The sequence below is a fragment of the Diadema setosum genome, chromosome 2, assembly GCF_964275005.1.
Source record: "Diadema setosum chromosome 2, eeDiaSeto1, whole genome shotgun sequence".
Lineage (NCBI taxonomy): Eukaryota > Metazoa > Echinodermata > Echinoidea > Diadematoida > Diadematidae > Diadema > Diadema setosum.
In genome coordinates this window covers 5,850,450-5,874,031 of record NC_092686.1, presented here as the reverse complement: position 1 = coordinate 5,874,031, position 23,582 = coordinate 5,850,450, and the positions used below count along the sequence as shown (strand labels likewise).

The 23,582-nt window shown below is 40.3% G+C and overlaps 2 protein-coding genes across 2 annotated transcripts in view; both read right to left on the bottom strand.

The window, feature by feature from the left end:
• Nucleotides 1-19,123, bottom strand: part of LOC140237935 (CD5 antigen-like) — a 20,126-nt gene extending 1,003 nt beyond the window's left edge. Inside the window, 4 exon segments of the mRNA XM_072317868.1 lie at nt 11,600-11,923; nt 12,661-12,990; nt 13,716-14,039; nt 19,060-19,123. Of these exon segments, the coding sequence (XP_072173969.1) occupies nt 11,600-11,923; nt 12,661-12,990; nt 13,716-14,039; nt 19,060-19,123 (1,042 nt within the window).
• On the bottom strand, nt 16,624-18,019 carry LOC140239265 (integrase/recombinase xerD homolog). Its single transcript, XM_072319142.1, has one exon. The coding sequence runs from the start codon at nt 17,696-17,698 to the stop codon at nt 16,769-16,771; it is 930 nt and encodes a 309-aa protein (XP_072175243.1). The 5' UTR covers nt 17,699-18,019; the 3' UTR covers nt 16,624-16,768.
• Nucleotides 19,124-23,582: the final 4,459 nt, after the last annotated feature.

Below are 23,582 nucleotides of genomic sequence, written 5' to 3'. Positions count from 1 at the left end.
ATAAAGAATACAAAATGAAATGATGATGTCTTCCCATCACACCTAATTGCCATATATTTTGTAGCTACATATATTTTTTGAAATTTCCAGTTTTTTCAAGCAAACCCAGTTTAACACGTCCCAGTCTCGAAGACTGATATATTTAAGTGATCATTATTCTGAGGTTATTCAACCAGGATACCATCATGTTTTACATAAAATTCAATCAAAGAAACACTGATTTTTCCTTTTTCCTTTTTTTTTTTTTGCACACGATCAATGAAGATTATCGTAAGGTAATGACATCATCAGTTCACTCATTTGCATATTGAATGATGCCAGCTATACGAGGACTGCTTTGCAGAAATTAGCGCAATTTCTCAATTTCGTAACATCCCAAATTTTATTCAATTTTGATCAAATTATGATCATTGTACTCGTAAGATTTTACTCTTTCCTGTCAGATTAACTTATAACTGAACTAGAATTCTTCATCAAAGGGATGGTGCAGTTTCGGTTGGGATGCTAATTCAGGTTTTCAAGATTTTTTGTAATGATCTTTATTTGAGATAATGATAAATTTTTTGAAACATGAAAGAATACAATAGTTCTTAGAGGAATTCAAAGTTGATATAATGAAAATTGGTTTTCAAATAGCTGAGATATCCAAAACAAAGTAATCCTAACAAAAGGTGAGACCCACCTTTTATTAGGAACGCTTTATTTTACTATGTTTTGGATATCTCAGCCATTTCAAAACCGATTTTCATCAAATGAACTTTGAATTCCTCTTCAAATTGTATGCTCTTTTACATTTCATAAAGTGGCTTCAAAGTATTTTGCAAAAAGTTAAAGGCTGGATCCTCACCTCAACCAAAACTATACCATCCCTTTAAGTACACCCTTAAACACGCACTACGTAACAGGGGCCGCGGAGCCGGGGGGGGGGGGGGTGGGGGAGCTGGGGGCTGGGGGGCTGCAGCCCCCCCCCCCCCCACCACACACACACACACACTTTTGGTTCGTGAAAAAAAAAAATAAGAAAAGAAAGAAAAAAAGGGAAAAAATCGGGGAAAAATCACAACACACATGAATTTGAATTTCCAAAGATTCCTCCCGTACATAAAGTTCCCGTCTAAGCACCGGCGTAACAAAAAGGGGGGGGGGGGAGATGGGGGCGGTCGCCCCCTTAACCGTATAAAGCCCAAGCTATTTTGACCCCTTCCAGGCCCAAGGGGGGGGGGGGGCACATTGTGCCCCCCCCCTCTATATAACTTCTTTATTATATGATGTATGACCGTCATATTTGGCACATGGGTAGAGCAACTCATACTCTACATGACCCAACATTTGAAATTTCTCAAGGTCATCCACTGAGGGCACTATTTACCAAAATATGCAGAAATACATAGGAAATACGCTAAAATCATGTTTTTTTTTCTTTTTATTTCTTTATCCCCAGTATATATGTTTTTATTTCATATCAATCATTTTCATATTTACCAAAAAGGAAAAGCAAGTCACCCTTCAATATTTGTTATGGTTGAAATTTCTCAAGGTCAACACGTGGGGGCGCTACTTGTTACAATATGAAAAAATATATGAAACCTATGATGTATTGCTTGGAATGGGTACATATATTGGTATCACATTTTATATTTCCAAAATGTTGAAATGTTGAGTTTGCAGATTGATAATATGATAAAAAATGATATTACAGGCAAAGCTTGTGTGAAGATAACACAAAATAAAAGGGTAGTCTTTGGAAAATGCTGTATTTTCGATTATATCTATTATATCTATTGCTTGATGTCTATGTCATATAAAAAATAAAGGAAATGATAAGAAGACCATTTCAGGGTAATTCACAACCACAATTACTTCACATTTTGGTCTTTCAGCAAATTACAACCAAGAAAACCCCCATTTCATCAATTATTATATTGTTAAGTGAAATTGGAACAGAAAATCATTCAAAATCTGACGAACATGGTTGTCAGTTTACGGTTGCCATGGCAACCAGCAATATCGGACATAGCTAAATTATATATCAAAATGTTTGCAATAAGATTTTAGGAAAAGTCACCAAATTTGGTTGAAATCAAGTAAAGGGTGTAGGAGTGGCAAACGAAAATATGGTAGGGGCGGGGACAATGTGCCCTCCCTTGGGCTTTATAGGGTTAAGATTCTGAATAATTCTGAGTGCACAAGACTTATCACTTACATTCCGAAAAATCAATAGTTCCCTCATGTACAAGGGGAATATCCCCTTTTAATCAACCCTTTCCTCACTCAGTTCCCCTGATCATTTTTTTTTTATAGATAATTTCCCAAATATTCCATCAAATATGCGTATACGAGATATCTCAATTTCAACTTTTAAAAGGCAAAAGCTCCCTCGTACGGGAAAGGTGGGGATAGCACTCTTCCTGTTCGCCCCCCCCCCCCTGCATATATACAAGTAGGCCTATGTTAGACTATGGCTACACTTTGAGTTTTCCAAATATATGCCACAAAAGTGTGCACCAAAACGTTTATTCTATTCTATTCTATTTCTATTCTTGCAGGTCGAAGGGTGCGGACGTGCCGTGGTGCTCTCGCTGTTCTACTTGTACTATTAACCGAATTTTGCATCTATTTTCTGCCTTTCAGCTTTGATTAATATTGTTTGTTCTTCTTGATCATATGAGTGAGCCTGTTTTTCATTTATTTGATCCTTATGTGACACATTTCTGCTGAACTTGTTTTGAAATTTGACTGCGGATCTGAACCCAAAGGACAACGCATATCATCGTAAGTTGTTCGACTCACGGCAGTCAAGCACTGCTTTGCACAGTCTGTCGCAGTGAGTGCACGTCCGCTGCTCTTTAGCTTCCGCCCTATACAGTTTGAGTTACCGTGATTTATACATGTTATCACTTACTTTACTACTTTGTTGTGTTGATGTTATATACTTCGTAAGATCATTTATCATTCATTGTAGCGAACAGTATATTGTCTATAATTATTATTTTTCTTTTTGTCTTAGATGTGTAGGCCTATTTTCCTCTGTTTTGAGTTATAGTATCCACTATTAGTATAATCCATATATCTATATCTTTGATTGACTTCACCTGTAGTTTATTTGTGAAAGGAAAGTATTATCTGTCTGTTACTGTGTTATTATATATCCACTGTGTATTTACACCCAGGTGTCAAAATACATCTGATTCTATGTATACTTGTGTAAACTGCAGTGTTCGGTCGCTGCACGTTGCCAAAGCTATAGTGTGTAGCTACATATAGCTGCCATTTTGTTTCTCACCTCCTCTATACACGCGTTCTCTTTTGTAATTCCCTTTGTTCTATACTATCCGACCTATTTACTTTATAACTGAGAGGCCTCAGACTTTCTTTAGAGTTCCTTATCGCTTGGTCTCTCTTGTCATTGCCTGGTTTTTTCCTTTTCTTCGTATTCGGTCTGGTGCGCCTTTAGTCCTCCTTTTCCCTTTATTCATTTCGCCTCTCCCTGCCCCACTCTATTGTTAATCCCCACTCGATCCTCTCCCTACATGGCCGTCACAATGGCGGCCATGTCTGGAATTCAGGACGTCCCTCCCCTCATTGTTCCCGCTAATGACTCCGAAGAAAACCCCAACAACCTCTCAGAGATAGAACCTGACCCCACTCCGATTCCTAGCCGCGACACTGGCTTTACTGAAGTATCACGAAAAAGACAACGACCGAATTCCCAACCCTACTCCGATGACGAATCTGATCTGTTTCACACACCCACCCGTCCTCCCTTCAACCCGCATGTAACTATCATTGGCACAGTCAAAAACATTACTCTCATCAACCCCATCCAGATCGCACGTGAAATAAACAAGCTAGTAGGAAAAGTGTCTCAAGTCCAACGCAAACAAAAATCCTTCACTATCAAATGTTTCAATCCTAAACAGGTTCGTACTCTTATGGAACTGAATGAATTCTGCAAAACCCCAATTCGTGTCACTAACGACAAGTCATTCTCTCCTGTTCTAAAAGGTGTCATCAAACGCGTCTCGCCCGAGTTAACGGAACAAGACATCAAGGAGGCGCTGGCGGGCCAGGATGTGACCGAAGTTAAGCGCATCTCAAAGCGATCAAACGATGGTCCCACCCCAACCAATGTACTTGTTCTCTCTTTCGACTGCCCCTCACTTCCAGAATCAGTGTGCATTGGCTACGAAACTTTCCCAGTAAGTGTATATGTTCCCCCTGTTTCTCGCTGTTTTCACTGCCAGAGGTTTGGTCACACAAAAGATACATGTAGATCTAAACAGCGTTGTGTAAGGTGTGGAGAAAACCATGATCTCTCTTCTTGCCCGTCCAAATCCAATCCAAAATGTCTGCGATGCGGGGGCCCCCATAGCGCGGCATACGCAGGTTGCCCAAAGTTCAAACTTGCACGTAAAGTGCAAAATTACTCCACTTTGAATCATGTTTCCTACGCTGAAGCTGCCAAAAAACTACAGGTTACCCAATCCAACACCCAGGCTATGAATTCTAACCCAGATCAATCTGACCCGCAACATCTCCCAGGTCCTCATGTGCCCGATTCTCCTCCTCAATCCACCATAACTGCTCCCATTCATAACTCCAAGTCCAACCCTACCACCTCCTCCATCACTACTTCTCGCTCCCATCCTACCACTGTGAATGTGACCCATGCATTTACTCAACCCCAACAGGCTACTGACAGGGCCCAGGTTCACAGAAGCCTCCCAGTCCCCACAGATACAAATACGGCCTCCACTCAAACTAACAAACGGCAACTCCCTCCTACAACATCCATTCTCCTAGTAGAAAAACTAGTCTCCTTTGTGAGCACAGTTATCAACAATCTTCATGCGGCTGATTCTGACCACAAGAGAATCATGTTAGTTGTTCAATCTGCAAACACTTGCTTCGATGTGGTCGTTTCCCAGGAAAAGATATTCGAACTCCTACACCAGAACCAATAATGGATCTGAACCTCATTATTTGGCAGTGGAACGCCAGAGGGCTCCCCTCTAATGGCGCGGAGCTGACTCAACACATCTACTCTTCCCCTTCTCCCCCACATGTTATCCTCGTGCAAGAGACCTGGTGTCACGATGACACAAATTTCTCCATTCTCAAGTATACTGCTCTGTGGCGCAATCGCGTCTCATCACGTGGAGGTGGCTGTGCAATTTTTATTCATCAAGACGTAAATTTCAGCAATGTTCATTATTTCCCTCACCTAGAGGGCTTAAAAGTCAATATTCTGTATAGAAATGTTTCTGTCACTGTGATAAATTTTTACAATCCCATAAGAAGATTGTCCACACAAGATTTACTTTCACTTACAGTCGACTGCCTGCCATACTATGTCATTGGAGGAGATTTTAACGCCCACCATCCTGCATGGGGAGGAACCACTATGGACCTCAACGGAAAAGTCATATTTGAATTTTGCAATGATCACGATATTGTTATGCTTAACGATTCCTCAGCAACACGCTTTGACATTGCTAGAGGATCTTCCACATCAATTGACCTCACTCTTGTTCCTCCGTCATTAGCTCCCCACTGTAACTGGTCGGTATCCCCGTTTTCCCTCGGGAGTGATCATTACCTTATATATTGCAGTGTTCATTTTACTTTGCCATTAAAGCGACTTTCCATACCTAGCGCTTCCTCTCAAAATCATGACAATCTTCCGCCCCGTTGGGCTTTTCAAAGAGCCAATTGGGAATTATTTCAGCGTGAACTAGAATTGTTACATCATTCACACAGCTCCCGTCCAGCAAATATTTACGATTTGTATGATCTTTTTCTACAATGTATTACCCAAGCTGCTAATGCTTCTATTCCCCTCCAGACCCCGACCTGTCGCCCACCTCTTCCCTGGTGGTCGGCGGCCTGTTCGAGAGCTGTCCGCGACCGTCATCGTGCCAAACGCAAGCTTGATAAGTCATATCTTTACGATGACTTAATCACTTATCTACAATTCAATGCTGCAGCCAGGCGCACCATTATATCAGCCAAACGTTCTCATTTCACTACTTTTTGCAACTCTTTGAACCGTTTTTCCCCACTCTCAGATGTATGGTGCAAAGTAAAACTATTGTCTAACAATAACACCAGGAGTACCTTCCCACCCATACTTATAAACAATACTTATACTCATGACGCCCACTGTATCGCCGACGCTATGGCAGTTGCTTTCTCTCAAAAGCCTTCTTTAACTCCCACTCTCCCTCTCCCTACTTCTCAACCCCCATCCCATATACATGACAATGATTCTCCTCTCAACGCTCCTTTCACTCCCAAAGAGCTCGAAATGGCGATCAAAGCTTCCAAAAACTCAGCCCCTGGGGGCGATGGAATCAACAAACAGTTGTTAAGCCATTTAAATGACAATATGTTTTGCTCTCTGTTAGAGATTATTAACATGAGTTGGGAAACGTCTGTGATCCCGCCCCAATGGAAACACTCCATTATCAAGCCCATACTAAAGCCTGGCAAGGACAAACACTCCATCAGCTCCTACCGCCCAATTTCTCTCACACCTATTGTATGTAAACTCATGGAACGTATGATTGTCCGTAGACTCTCGTACATTATTGATAAATATGATTTAATTTCTTCCCATCAGTCAGCTTTCCTCCGACATCGTAGAATTCTCAATAATCTCCTTTGCTTAGAATCCGAAGTAAGGAAATCCCTATTCAGTAAAGGATATACGGTCGCTATCTTTCTTGACATTTGTCAAGCCTTCGACTCTATTAATCATCAGGTACTGCTTTCCAGACTATACTCAGTGGGACTTCGAGGCCGATTTCTAAGCTGGGTACAAAGTTTTCTGGACTCACGAACTTTTCAGGTGCAAATAAACTCCACACTTTCAGACATTCGTACATGCCAAGCTGGCCTCCCGCAAGGTAGCGTCATTAGTCCTCTATTATTCAATTTGTTTATTGATGAAATTATACATTATTGTGCATCAAACGTGTCTATGTATGCTGACGACATCGCTTTATGGCATTCTTCTACCAGTCTTCGTCACATCAATACAAAACTCCAGTCCGATGTGAATAGCATCTCTGATTGGATGACACAGTATGGACTCTCTCTGTCTACTAATAAGTCTAAAGTGGTTATATTTCACTCTCGCCCAGTTTCTCCCACAGGTTTCTGCATTCGTCTCCAGAACGCTCCGCTTGAAGTCGTCCCTTCTCATAAATACCTAGGGGTTACCCTTGATTACTCCTTGTCATGGTCCCCTCATGTTCAAGACATCTTAATGAAATGCAACAAACGGTTAAACCTCCTCCGTTCGCTAACCGGTTCAAACTGGGGCGCCGATACACAAATCCTTCTCTTACTCTACCGGTCTCTAGTTCGCCCTCATCTCGACTACGCCTGTGAAATCTATGGTTCTTTATCCCCGCTCCTTTCAAGCAAGCTAGATACAGTACAGGGCCATGCCCTTCGAATATGCACCGGCGCGCTACCATCCACCGCCCTGCATGCACTTCAAGTAGAATGTAACGAACCACCACTCCATATACGCCGTGAAAGGGCCGCCTTCAATTACTGCGCCTACATATACACACTGTCCCCACTCCACCCCGTCCGAAAAGCCATTGTCAACTGCTGGCAATACTCTTCGAATAAATGGCCACAAAACAAACTTCCTTTCGCTCTCCGAGTAAAGCCGCTTACGGACACTTTCCTAAAGCTGCAACCAATGCATGTTTATCCCAGTCCCCCTTGGTCCATTGAACATCCCAATATTGACTTCTCTCTTCACAGCTCATGTCCCAAGACCGCCCTCCCTTCAGCGCAACATCAAACTGCTCTTCAAACCATAAAGACCACATATTCAAACCACCTGACAATTTACACTGACGGTTCCCATGACCCCTCCACTAACTGTTCTGGCATTGGAATTTACGTACCTCACTATCGTCATGAAATAAGTGAAAGGGTTTCACCCATCTCAATTTGTCGTACAGAACTGGTAGCAATTCTTCTTGCCCTATCATGGCTGGAATCCTCTCCCCCTCTCAGAGCTGTTATTTTCTCAGATTCTCTCAGTGCCTTGACACTTTTGAATAACCACACCTCAAATATCCTTGACCTTCCCAATGAAGTCCTTCTTAAATGCTCAAATCTTGTAATGAATGGGTGTGACATCACTTTAGCATGGGTACCAGCTCACTGTGGTCTAGCGGGCAACGAAAAAGCCGATTATCTTGCCAAACAAAGTTTACGTAAGAATATTACAATCAGTGTTCCTCTAAGTGTTGATGATATACGACATGTAATTAAACGTAGGTGCCTTGACGCTTGGAACGCGTTATGGCGCTCGTCTAAGAAAGGACGCCATCTTTTCAACATCCAACCCTGTGCCTCAAACACCTTCACCTTTGAAAGTCTGAATAGACGTGATGAAATAATAACTCACCGACTCCGCATGGGCAGAGCCAGATTAGCAACTTTTTATCATATTATCCGTAAGCATCCCACTGGTCTTTGCTCAATATGCAATGCACTGGAAACCGTGGAACATTATCTATTACACTGCAAGCAACACACAAATCAACGTACAAATCTCATGCGTGCTATCCATAAGCAATCACTAAACATCTCTGATTTACTCGCAAATCACAAAGCTCTGGACGCAGTTATTGCCTATGTCAAGGAAACCAACAAATATCACAGTATTTAAGATTGCATAACTTTGCTGTAGCATGGACTTTGCAAAGTCTTGCAGAATGTACATGTACTTTATCATTTTGCAAACGTAGATTTCAAGATATTTTGTGAGTCGTCGTATTATATGTTATTATGCATTATTGGTATTATCAATTACTTGTTTATTAATAATGTCTCCCACGTTGCTGTGGAATGCATTTGAAGAGGTATGTACATGTATCATACATCTTCATAAATAATTGCGAGTTGCCTATACACACGTCATGTTGGCATATATCTGCTTATCAATGATATGTGGGTTTTTGTGTTTGTTTGTTTTGTTTTGTTTTGTTTTTGTTTTTGTTTTTTTTGTTTTTTTGTTTTTTGTTTTGTTTTTTGTTTGTTTTTTTTGTTTTGTTTTGTTTTTTTTTTGTTTTTTTGTTTTTTTGTTTTTTTGTTGTTTTTTTTTTGTTTTTTTGTTTTTTTTGTTTTTTTGTTTTTTTTTGTTTTGTTTTGTTTTTTTTTTTTTGTTTTTTTTTTTTTTTTGTTTTGTTTTGTTTTGTTTTTTTTTTGTTTTTTTTCATGCTTGATTGTGATAAATCTCACTTATGTTTTATTTAGTCTCGTTTTCCCCTTCCCAGTACACAGGGGAAGGACTTTCAATCTCCCCTATCCTCAGCGTAATAGACCTTCACGACATTCGCAGCGGACATCGCTCTCCGGTCCCCTCCGACAACAAGCCCACCTTTGAATTGGTCAGCCGTCACGTCGAGGCCTCCATCCGTCCACCTCGCCTATAGGTGCTGGAATCTGCAGCAAGCGGGTTGGGGGAGTCACTCGCTGCTGCAGATCCCGGCATCTCCCTCAATGGGTCTCTATTATATAACATATATACATGTATATTGTCTTACGTTCCTTGCGTGCGTTTCCCTAGCAAGAACAGGGGATCCTTTCGTTCATATACCTATAGTGTAATTTTATAAATGATACACCTTTCATCATTTTTGTGGTGAGAACAACTTAAAAATATTTGTTAATCCCCTTTCGTATGAGTCGCCTGCACCTAATTAATGCTTTAAATCTGTGGTTTGAATTTATTTTGAAGATTATTATGACTCCCACTTTCTGGCACTAAATTGTACTTTTTTATTTTTTGGGGCTTGAAGCCCGCAGGTATACTCATACGTCTTTGATTCCAGGATTATATCTGTATCATATATCTCCGTTGTTTGCTGCAAATATTTTTCTGTATCAACGCCTTAGAGCTCCTTGATATAAACACTGCAAATATTTTTCTGTATATGCAAATATTTTTCTGTATCAACGCCTTAGAGCTCCTTGATATAAACACTGTATATATATATTTTTTTTCTTCTTCTTTCTTTCGAAACAATGATACAGTTATAGTAATTTTATCTATTTTGTAAAAAACATATCATTGTGTGTGTGCTCTATTTAAATACTGTACATTATTTTGGGTTGAACCATGATATGGATGTGTCTGTGCGTGGTTGAAGGTGTGTGTATGTGGTTGAGTGTGTGCACGTGGATGAGTTAGTGTGCGGTACACGCGCGCGTGTATTGTGTAATTATTTGAGTTTGTCTGAAGAATAATATGAGGTATTCATCAATATCATATGAGCTCCCTCGTGGAGACGTAATGAGCTCCTTTATGGAGACGATATGAGCTCCCTCGTGGAGACTTTATGAGCTCCTTTGTGGAGACAATATGAGCTCCCTCGTGGAGACGATATGAGCTCCCTCGAGGAGACTTGGTATGCATTTAATATTCTTGTTTATATCTCTTTAAGATCTACAATATTTGTTTTATGTTATAAGTGCTGTCTGGGGCAAATTATTTGTATAGGGCCCCATTTCTCTCTCTCTCTCTTCTTTCGATCTTTAAAATAACAACAACAACAAAACGTTTAACTGTAATCAGAAAATACAGGATCTGCCTCATGTAGGAGGGAGAATAGCGCTTATCCCCACCCACATCATCCTGCTATGTCTCCTTCCACAGACTTGCACTTCTGTGATTGAAAAATTTCCAGATAGGCCTATTCCAACAGAAATGTGCGCCAGATTGTTGAATTTCAGTTCTAAAAATGAAAAAAGTTCCCTCGAATATGGGAGGGGTATCTTGCCACTCTCCCATTGATTTGGCCCCTCTATAGACTTAGTACACTTTGAGGAATGACAATTTCCGAATTTCCCATAAAAAAGTGTGCTTCAGGTCGCTTTATTTCAATTCTAAAAACGTAAAAGCTCCGTCGAGCGGGAGGGGGCATCCCCCTCCCACACCCTCCCCCTCTACCTCATTAGGCATACACAGAGATGATGCACACACGGAACATAATTAAAAGCTAAATGCCGTGATTTTGCTATCAACACTTCCCTGAAAAAAAAAAAACCCTAATTATTTCCATTATTATCACTCTTCTTTTTTTTTTTGAGGGGGGGGGGGGGATAGAAAATTTCCAAGTATTGCACCATAAGTTTGCAGCAGGTTGCTGAATTTCGGTCTGAAAATGTAAAATCACCTTCGTGTGAGAGGAGAAATATCCCTTATGTACACCCTCGTGTGCTTGCCTTTTCTGTTTGATTGCTTAACAGACAGCGTTCATGAAATTCATTGTAATAACAATTAATACAAGAAGTTTACCACTTTAAAGGCAAATTGTTCAATAATAATCCACATCAAAATATCCTGCTACCTACTTTAACAAGTGGGGCCGTTTCAAGTCGATAAAACACGCAAAAGCATGCATCAAAATGCTAAAAGTTCTCACCGTGGGAGGGGGACACCCGAATGACACCCCCCCCCCTCCCACACCCTACCCCTCTCGCTCGATCCGCTCGCTCGGGCTCGGTCGCTTCGCTCCCTCGTTCCGTGGCCCTTGCGTAATAACAGTAGTAGTAAAACAAATACCTCGGGCTGTGGCGCTGCACTTTACTCCAACGTCTTCAACGTGCGTGCAATCATTCTCCCTCCATGACCGATGAGAACAATCGACCAGGCTGCTCTCGTCACCCAGGCAATCGACATCATCGAGATGGATGGGGTCGTCACCGCTGCCGAAGTAATAGTCATGATCGACGACGTCCGGAAAGCCGAGCTGACGGCAGACTACTTCGGCATTGGAAACATCCCACCCGTCGTTGCATACCGTCCCCCACTAGTTGTCGTAGTAGATCTCCACCCGACCTTCCAAGGAAGAAGTTCCATCGGCCAATCGGACGCTTCCCTCGTCACCTATACCGATTCGGAAAGCCGATTCACAGTTAGAAATGGTCTGCAGTGACCTTTGAACCATAGACCTTTTCTAGGCACGGATTGAGGACCTACAGCCTTTGGAAATAGCACTGTATGGCTTGATTAAGGGAAATATTACATACCGTCTCGAAATTTATAGTCATGTGTATGACTTATGTTATTTTGTATATTTTCCAAACAAACTTTGGGAATTTATTGCATCATTTTAACAGCATTTCACATGATCAGTATCTGTAATGCAATTACATAGCAGATACTCAGATACTGCATTCTTTCTGTGGGCGGGGGGGGGGTGTGCAGAGTTCTAATTCGATATTCATCACATAATAATTATGAAGGGTACTTGTTGACTTTGAAGTTTATTATCATGTTGTGTGATGAATACCATATGCCCTTGTCAGTATCTGTTTCTTCATGTTCTCTATGGAAGAATGCTTATATATTTTCTTTCTATTATATAATTATGAGCTTTTTCTTTACTTCAATTGTTTTTATATAACAGAATCTACTATGTTATGTTTCTCTGTTTACTTCTGTTGTATGCATGCACTTGCAGAATAACAGCCACTGCCTGTAAATGTAAGCAAGTCCTTTTTTTTCACCGTGCTGAAATGAAATAAAAATGAAAATGAAATTATCATGACTTTCATTGATAACGTATGAGTAATGATGGATGAGGCACATAGGCTACTATTTGATAGATTTTGTTTTGTTACCATAGAGCCCGCCGAAGCACTGGACTGCCCCATGGGCGTCTACTGAACAAGGGATCAATTGCGCATTGGTGTAGCTACAGTCGATGAGTTTATCCTGATCCCCGGAGCAGATGACGGAGGTGAAATGTACGGGTAGCTCCAGCGCAGAACCGTAGTCGTCATAGGTGACGTATCCCTCATCGAACCCAAGTTGACGGCACACAACTTGCGCGTCCGTATGGCCCCACAGTAAATCTGGGCACACGGTCCCCCACTGACCGCCCGAGAAGATCTCGACCCGGCCCTCCCTAGGTTTCGAACCTCCGGACAGCCGCAACGCTCCCCCGGATGCTGCCGGAAAGGGTGGAAAATGCATGTACGTGAGAGTTTAACCTACGGAGTCTCAGACACCACATCTGTTTGACTTGGTGTTGTATCTCCGGGCTTTTACTGTGCACTGTTAGTAGTCAGTCGGGTACAGCAAGTAGTTAAAGGAATGATATAGTTTTGGTTGAGATGGGGCTTCAGGTTTCTACACTTTTTTTTTTGTGAGATGATTAAAAACCTCTTATGAAATATGAAAGAGCATGTAATTCTAAGAGGGATTCAAAGTTTATAATATAATGAAAATTAACTGAGATATGTAAAACTTAGGATCCTAGTAGGGCCCACCTTTTATTAAGGATGGCCTTGTTTTCCTTTGTTTTTGGATATCTCAGCCATTTCAAAACCGATTTTCATCAAATAAACCTTGAATCCCTCTAAGAATTGCATGCTCTCTATCATTTCATAAGTGGTTTCTAATCTAACATAAAAAAGCTCAATCCTCATCTCAGCCAATATTTTACCATCCCTTTAACTATTAACTTCTTTTTCCTTTTGAGGCTAGTTCATATTTTCTCTTTGTTCAAACCCTATTGTTACATTCCCAAAATGCTGAACTTAACTATACATGGCAATAAATTCTAGAAGAGTTAAATCTAGATTTTGATACTATACCAGTTCTTAAGATCACTTTCTTCAATAATAAAATGTAACATTGTCTGCGACGTTATAAAACATTTTAGTGTCCTCACCTCTATTACCGCAAGTGACGCCGGCGTCTTCGGCATGGCTGCAGTCGTGATAGTACCAGCTAATGAATTGGCAATCACTCAGCTGTTGCTCGCTGCCCGTGCAGGCCACGTCGTCCAGCCATATACGTTGCGTGTCGTTTCCCTTTCCGAGGTAGGCCGACTGTCGGACGTCCCACGCTTCTTGGTAGCCGAGTTGTTGGCACGCCACGGCTGCATCGTTCATATCCCAACCGTCGTCACACACGGTGCCCCATTCCCCGTTGTGGTAAATCTCTACGCGCCCTTCACGGGCCAACCTGCCACCTACGAGCCGAACTTCTCCTTCTGCACAAAAGATGATTACAGACCATTTTACGCTTGTCTAATAGTTTACTTTATGAGCTTCAATGTGGAAACTTATCTATGAGCTCAGCGACGGGGACGCTTAAATTTGTGTGATCCTTTGTGGCAACGATTTCCTGATAAATGCTGTTTGATATGAGATTGCATGTGGAAAATTTTTCATGAGCTCTTGTGTGGAAACAGTTATTTTAATATGAGCTCCACTGCGAGACAATAATAAAGCTCCTATACGCAGATACAAGAACAAGTACAATGCATATAGACTTACAGGTAGTTGATAATATTGCTTGATTTTTTTTTTTTCTAATACAACACACTTCCGTTAGAACGAACATCGTTTTACATAATGAAATTACGGTTACAACGAAATAAAAAATCAGGCCCAACATTATCCGCTCTATGTTTTTTTATTGCTTAATTGTTCGCTTATAACGACAGAAAACTGCCGGTCTCGAGGACTTCGTTTAATGTAACCATGATAACGGGAGTCTACTGTATATGGGTATTTGTATTGGGCCCTCATTGTGTGTCTTTTTGTACAACCACAGCAACAACATAACTTTGCTCATTCGTTCGTTTGTTGCGTGAGTGCTTTTTTTTTCTTTTCGATAGTTTCTCACTAAACTGACTATGAAACAGAATGCAACAGCACTGTTCTTGGGTTTACACTTCACATGAATGACCGACAAGCAATGCCATAAATAATAAAAAAAAATCACAATAGTAGAACCATAACTGATAACAGGAAAGTAATATATTATACTAAATTCATTTTTTGTAAAACCAGAATATACCCCTCCTAAAAACAATAACAAAACTCTTTCAAAGATAAAATCCATGTAATCCAACAGAACCAAAGATGAACAGTTATCAGTATGTCAGTGTCAGAGAAATTCCAAGTCTATTTAATGAAAATCAGGTTTGAAATGGTTGAGATGTTCAATACCGCCGTTACATACTCTTCTTATGCCTTTATCTTGCTTACTGATTACTTGATTACTGCAGTCTTGAATGATCTGGAACCAGTTTAGGTAATTTGCGTCGTTTATCTGTTTTACAGAAAAAAAAGCAATTCGAATTTGTTCAAACGACAACCATTGTCACTACACCGCTTCATTAAAAAAAAAAAGAAGAATACTCTCACACTGTCTGACAGTGTCTCAGTAAAACTTAATCTTTTTATGTATATATTCTAATGCAATTTTACCTAATATTTTTGATGGTTGTTTTACAATGAATCATCCATTGCACAATATTGAACTCGAAATAAGGATAATATTGTGTTACCATTTTGTCGCCTGAGTATTAAATATATATATATATATTTTATGTAGATTGCTAAGTTCTGGAATGATTTAGATTTATTCTTTAAGAAGGTATCCAGTCAAAGTGCTTTTAAGTCTAAATATAAAAAAAAAAAATATTTAATATGCCTATTGAATCGTATCAAATGTATCAGTCCGTCTTTATTAGTTTTTTGTTCTGTCTGTTTGTTTTATTTGTTTAATGTAGTAGCATGTCTTTTATCTTATTTTATTTGTCTATGTAATCTGTAACTATCATTAAGTACTCTGAATGTAACTCTGAATCTGTATTTGTATTTTTCTATGTACAGTTGTATTCAACTCCACAAATGGGATCGCATTTGTCTGCTCTCTTAATTTCCTCATATAGTACCAACCACACGAAGCATTACACCGTAATGCAAAGTATATTCACTTTGGGGATAGCTTGCCCAACGACTAGAGCCAGCCGTGAATTTTATTCAGGTTACTTTCTTGCGTTTACACAGACGGGCTTTCATGTACTTCGGCCCAGGGTTAAAAACCAGAGGTAAAAAACTCAACGAGACAAAAAATTCTCTGGAAAACCTTTGACCTCACAATACTCTAACTCCGAAAATCTTCTGTATAGATATACATGTTCTGGAGTGATACCGTTGAAATGATTGTATGACAGTCGACTCTATTCGGGAACCAACACATGTTGAATTAAAATCATAAACGTATAAGTCTGAACGAGTTGAAGGCGCAAGCTAGAATAACTGACGAGCCTCACGCCCTCGAATACCGCTACCACACCCACTGTACTCAAAACGCATCATTTCTGCATAATTACATGCAAATTCCCACATTCCCACATTTAATGTATGCAATAGAATTCTCATTAATGATTCCAGACAACTTTTGCCTGCTATACGGTGTACCGCAGGCAAATAATAGTCTGCTCTCTTAATTTCCTCATATAGTACCAACCACACGAAGCATTACACCGTAATGCAAAGTATATTCACTTTGGGGATAGCTTGCCCAACGACTAGAACACAAAGAACGGGTGGCTGCGTCTAGTTCATGAAGAGTATAAATAAACATAGAGAAGAGTCTTTCCTCCTCTTTTTTTTTTTTTTTTTACACAAAGTGATAAAACGTGTACCTCGGGATCTGTGACCGATTCGTTCATTAAGTTTTTTTTTTGTACAATGTTACGGTGCTCCAAACTTGAAACGTTCTTTCCGCCTTTGTTAGCGACAACTGACTTCAAACATTACTGACTTCATATCAGTTCTTATTGTAGAATGTGGGTATTCTGACTTATAAACATGCTCCTTGTCGGTTACACTTTGGGTATAATCTAACAAATTCAAATTCAACTGTTCTACTTCTTGGAAGCTTACCATGCTTACAACTTTCACACGATTAAACTGTTTGTGTCTATAAACGGAGAGCTTTGCTAACTGACAACAAATGCTCTAAACTCTCCTCCACGTAACCATCTTTCGCCTTTTCACTCCTCCACCTCCCATGACGTTTCCAAAGCCTTGTATCTGGCAATGCAGATTTAGCAGCTGCAGATGCACCCCCTGCTCTTAGCGAATGCAGTCCTAGGTTTGGTTTACAAGAGACCTCCTTCAACCGAGCTACGACTGTCTCTCGAGCTCTAGTGTAACTGAGCTTCTTATTCATCTTAACAAGGCTCCTCGCCCCTTTTGTACAAAAGGCTGGTCTGAATATGAATTGATCGGAACCAACATTAATACCGGCTTTTTCCATGTAGTTCTTTAATACTCTCAGAGGACAAGCGCTTGACTCTCCTCTGCTTAACACTACTGTACTGCCCTTACGGTACTGGTCCGTCTTACTCTTGTTCAACTGTAAGGACATGTGATCATCATAAAAACAAATATCTGACGCCCTCAGCGACTGCATCTCGTTGAATCTCAGAAAACCGGCAAAACTAATGACGATGTATGCCAAATCTCGCAATACCAAAAGATCCTCGGATCCATCATACTTCTCACACAACTGGATGATTTCGTCCGAAGAAATTATATCTCTCCTCTTGACAGACTTATATGGGCGTCTCTTTGCGCTCTCGAGAAGATTTTTCACAAACGCATTATCTGTCGGATCAGGTAAACCTCTGACTCCATGAGCCCACTTAACGGCGTATATCGCTGACTGAATTACACTTAATGAAGCGCCCTCTTTCAAGAGACTGGTTATGTAGACCGCGACATGTATTGGCTCAGCTGGAATAGCATTCCCTCCTTCCGAACTGATGAAAGCCTCCCATTTTTGGAAAGCCGAAAAATACTTCCTCGTCGTGTTGTCACTCCTTGCTCCCACCAGGTGCTCCGCCATGTCGCCGGCCAGGCTGTAGAACTTGGTCGACGGCAATCCGGCGTTGTCTAGCGCATGGCGGACAGCCGACTCGATGCCTAGGCCTTGTTTCCACCTTCAAATCTCGCCTCTGGGCACTCTGCTCTCCAGTGTCCCGTCTTTCCGCATGCGAAGCATGATCCTGGCTTCCTGGTGTAGCTCCGTTGCGGCTCCGACGTCGCTGGTCCGCCTGCGTACTGAGACGAAGTGTACTCCGCGCCCCTTATCGTTGTCGTGCCTACCCGCTGATACGGGGTGAACCTCCTGCCATACTTCAGTTTGTTGGCTGAAGCTTTCTCTTTCCTCTTTTTCTGCGCCCTAGACTCCGCTCTCATGATCCGCTTCTCATCGTCGGAATCCTCGGCTAAAGAGTTCTTCGTGTACTCGTCTACGGTCAGCCAACCAGACTCCGAACTGTCAGCCATCTTAATCAATTTCTGTCTCTGATCAATAATCTGGATACCTTCATTTATTCGCTGCTTTGCTTCAGCTACCGCCGACTCTCCTTCTTCTTCTAAGATGATGTCAGCCTCTTTTAACTTCCTTGCAAGCTTTACGTTGACTTTATACTGTTCTTCGTTTCCACGCTTCCGGAACTTGTATTCATCCTTGCTCATCTCCTCTATCTTGGCTATTTGAACGTCGCTAAGCTCTCGCTGGTTGTCGTTGATTTTCTGTTGAAATGAGCCCAACTTAGAAGTTATCATGGCATCCAATTGATTTAGTAAACTTCTTTGGCTCTCACGAATCCTCGCGTCAATGATCTGGTTAACGTCGGCCGGCTCCATGTCTGAACGAGTTGAAGGCGCAAGCTAGAATAACTGACGAGCCTCACGCCCTCGAATACCGCTACCACACCCACTGTACTCAAAACGCATCATTTCTGCATAATTACATGCAAATTCCCACATTCCCACATTTAATGTATGCAATAGAATTCTCATTAATGATTCCAGACAACTTTTGCCTGCTATACGGTGTACCGCAGGCAAATAATAGTGTCAAGCCTTCGGCTTTCTTTGTGAACTCCCTATCACATTTTACACTGTTATATTTCTGTTCTTATGATTATCAATAAAGTGAATAAAGTGAATTGAATTGAGTATTAGAAACCTGAAGCAGTATCTAAACCAAAACTATACCATCCCTTCAATTGCACAGCAAATATCAATATCAATCACTAAGTATTATATTTTTCACGACAGGCTAAGATGGCGCTTGCTGCAAAATTGGTAAAATCATATCGAATGATAAAATTCATCATTATAGTTGCCAACTGAGAGCACACAAAGATATCAAAATGTGTGCAATATCCTCTACGAATTCGAATACATCAACCTTACCATTCTGGCCTGCTGTGAATCCCAAGATATCTATACACATGAACAAGATGGCGAATTTTTCCATTCTGCCAATTCAGAGGCCCACAAAACGGTGTCTTTCAGTGGGATTTGTGCCTCCAATTCTCCGAGGGGAGACAGTGAACACAGTGTAGACCGAACATGCAAAATGTACGTTGACCAAAAACAGAAGGATCATTACTATTTTTAACGGAAAGCCGTCATTCTTCATTTTCGCGTCATTTCACAAACACACGCTTTGAACCTCTCGCCACAAGTATATAAAACCAATGTCTCTGGCACGCCCTCGGTAATACGACGTTGCATGACTCTACTTTTCTGTGCATGTATGCTCTAAATTTGCTCGACCTTTCCAAATGTTTACTATAGGCAAATTTTGGGGATTAAGTGACTGCTTAGGTGATATATTATATAATTTGTACAGTGTATATGTAAATGCATATATATATACAATAATTGATACAAATATATATATCTATATATACATAAGATTTTTTTTTGATAATTCTATATTCGAATTTCGTTCAATTTCATATCACAAAAAGATGTCAAATACACACACACACGCACACACACACACACACACACACACACGCACACATTATATCATACTGCATGTTTCTCTCTTCTTAGCTTTTTTTGTTCGTGTTAAGTGTACAATTTCATTAGTGCCCTGTGGGTAGTAACCCTATTTCAAATGTCTATGTCTGTTGGTGTGCTTTTATGATATCGTCAAAAGCCTATTAGTATATCATGACCTTGTTTCCTACCCCCCCCCCCCCCACTCATTTTCCAAAAGGCAGTGGTCTTGTCTAAAGGTTGCTTGTTGGTTTGGTCATTAATCTGTTTTGACTACCGTATACCGTTATTTTGTATTATTATCCATACAGAGGATTTTTGGAGCCCAAGTACAAGTGTTATTTTGTCGACGCACCTCATAACCTACGACCCACTTAGAAAGTTTGTTGAACTCGACCAATATTTTTTGCCGAGGCGACCAATATTTAAAATATTGGACGGCAAGAGGGGGATTCCCCAAAGTTTTTATAAACTGCACCGTGATTGGCTGAGATATATACGAGATGACCTGAAATATGAAGTGAAAACGTCTGTGATTGGTCAATCACGAATTAACTAAAATATCGTTTCTTCTAAAATTCTGTGTTTATACAAACAAATTTCATATATCAATTAGTTGAAATTGTTATGCATACAATTTTTCAAAATATCACTTTCATACCAGGAAATTAAATTTAGGTTTGATGAAAACAAGTTGCATTTTTTGTGCAGGCGACGATTGATCAGCTCAGCGCTACTGCTAGATAGCCCGCGCGCGATATACAAATACAGTACATGTAGCCGGCCGCCGCCGCTTGCATTTACATGCATAATGTGTTACTAAGTACAGTATAGTAGGCCATACAGTACTACTGAAGTAAATCTTTCACGATCTACGGTAGATGTGACGTGAATTGTGTCTCAGATCTCGGATACAAGAACATCTAATTCTGGTCTAAATTAGCTAGATCTCGGCCTAACAGTAACATGACGGCTACCATGGATACATAGATCACTGTTTTATCAGGGAATGAAGTAGATTATAACTTGCACTGAAGAGTGTACCGGTACCATACCCCATGTCAAGATCAAGTACAGTAGGAGACCATACAGCACTCGGAGACAGAAAGGGTAAGTGAAAATCTTCTTTGCTAAAATCCTCTGTAGGATAATAATGATAATATTGGATGTCCTATTTTCGATTAATACAAGGAAATATTGGACTCGCTAAGCAAAATATTGGACTCGTCTTCGACTCGTCCAATATTTGTGCATAGCTCGTCCAATATTTCCTTGTATTAATCTCAAGGCCATCCAATATTATATAGCTGTGGTACAACTACATGTATTACAAATTACAGCAATATTTCATGCATATTTCGCAGACTTTTTCTAACATGATAAAGTTGTTAGCAGTCTCTCTAAAGCGAATATCTATCCTCTATAAGAAAGCATCCATTAGAATTGTGTCATTCCTATTATTCTATCTATGAATTTAAACGAATATATCAAATTATATTCATATTATATTCATACAAATGTCTTTTCCCGTTTGTTTTTACTAAGTTCTGTCAATGTTCGTTCATATCTGCGAATTGTTTCTGCTGTCTCTCCCTCCCTCCCTCTCTCTCTCTCTCTCTCACCCCCTTTCCTCTCTGTCTTGTCTCATTGTAACCATTACTGCTTCTTAAATTATACAAGAACAATTAATAGTAGGAAAGTCACAAATACATGACAGAGAGAATTGTACAACTTGTATGTTTCTTCCATTTTTAATATTCTACACTATTGACACTGCGGGACATTTGGGTTGGAGCGTAAGTTTACATAGGTATACTCAGTTAACTTTATTACCTTAAAATTATGGCCGACTATCTACTAGAAAGGGGGATACATAACCAAATATTTTTGAACGATCGATCTTTATCTTGAAATAAAAAAGTCAGGCCGATATCTGGGAATTTGATATGAGTTGATGACAGTCATGGCTTTTAAGTTATTGGTTGTGTCTGCTCTAAATTTAGAACAATCACAGGGACATTTTTATTGGAACCTCATTTTATGAAACTAGGAGCAAGTTGCATTCAGCCCCTTTATTTAAAAGCAGAGTCCCCCCCCCCCCCCTTGAAAGAAAAAAAAATATGATGTGAACAGTGCGTACTATCTGGAGGGGCGCGTCATGTTCGACTAGGGTACACGGCTCTTCCATTTCGTGCGAGAGTCTTTTCTGTTTTGTTGATACGAGGTGCGTCACTATCAGCGGCTCTGCTACGAGCTCATTGATGGAACTGTTCGATCACGGCTAACTGGACACGACAAAACGGCATGCGTCTGGTTTTGGCCTATCGCCGTCGGCGATCGTCCTCCTCTTCCTCCTCCGCCTCCTCGGGGTCATTCTGCTCCTCCGGATCGTTTTGCTCCTGCGCTTCTTGTTGCTCCTGCGCTTCTTGTTCCTGCTGTTCCTGGGCCTCCGGTTCTTCCGGTTCTTCCGGTTCTTCCGGTTCTTCCGTCTCTGTCTCAGGCTCCTCCTGTTCTTGTGCTGCAGGGAGAATATCATTGTAACGATATCAGTCATCGCGTATCGACTCGCGACTGCATGCTTCCCCAGTATTCATATGTTTTATAAGAAAATACAAGTCAGTGATTGGATAAAAGCAATCACGTGATACTGAGAGTCGATATTCCCATGTTATGCATGAGTATGTGTATGTTGCCTCCAATTTGAGCCATCTCCACCTGGAATGCATTCTACATGTACTAGTATTGTGTTACTTAATTTTTCTGCATTGCGTTGTATTGTGTTTCTCTTCCATGTCATTGAAGAATTATACATAAAAAAGATAATGTTTAATGTTATGTGAACAAAACGGTTTAAACTGTTCGACATCGCCATAAAAACTACAACATGATTATGAAAGGAATAAGTGCAATGAAATATAATAATAATGATGATGAAAAGTGATTATAATATTAATGATGATCATACACTCATGACATATAATATTATGCAACCACACTATTTACATGTATATCTGTAATGCTTCGTTACAGTGCACAACTATATTATGCACTAAGACCACGATGACCATGAATTCTTCCACAAGATATTCCAAGTTAACAAGTAATCAATGTTGTCAATGGCACTGCAGAATGGGATATTATGCACACTCTGTCTAACGCAATTTACAAAACTCAACCATGCTTTAATTCAATCTTCTTCTTCTTCTTTGTTACTGTCCCAACACCTCTAGTATGTAGTTGCCAACGGGATGCACAGGGGTGCGCTGATGTCGGCAGTGCAGAGAGAGAAGCTTAAAGGGATCGTACAGTATTGGTGGATATGAGAGCTGGATTTTTAATTTTTTGGGAAGTAACAAGAAAACACTTATGATATAGTACAGAGCATACCATTTTAAGAGGAATGCAAAGTTTATTTGATGAAAATCGGGTTTGGAATGATTGAAACTTCCAAAAACAAAGTAAAACAAAGCGATCGTAATAAAGTGTGAGTCCCACACTTTATTAGAATCGCCGTTTTTTTTTTCCCAGCCATTTCAAAACCAATTTTCATCAAATAAACGTTGAATCCCTCATAGAATTACATGCTCTTTCATATTTCATAAGAGGTTTCTCATTATCGCACCAAAAAATGTTAGAAACCTGAAATTAGGTCTCAACCAAAACTATACGATCCCTTTAAAAAGTAGTTGCTTTGCTCTTGGATGTAGTGGAGGGTTGCTGTTTTGAAGGAGTCTTCGTTTCTGATGCCAGAGACTATTGGTGGTAGTGCCATCAATCATTCATTTGGTCAGGCATATTATCATCCTATCTAGTGCATTCAAGTTCATGCAAGCTTGGAATGATATATCACAAGTTTACAATAAGTATCGCATGAAATGCATTTTACTAACTTGAACACCTGTAGTGCATACGTAAATAATGAGATT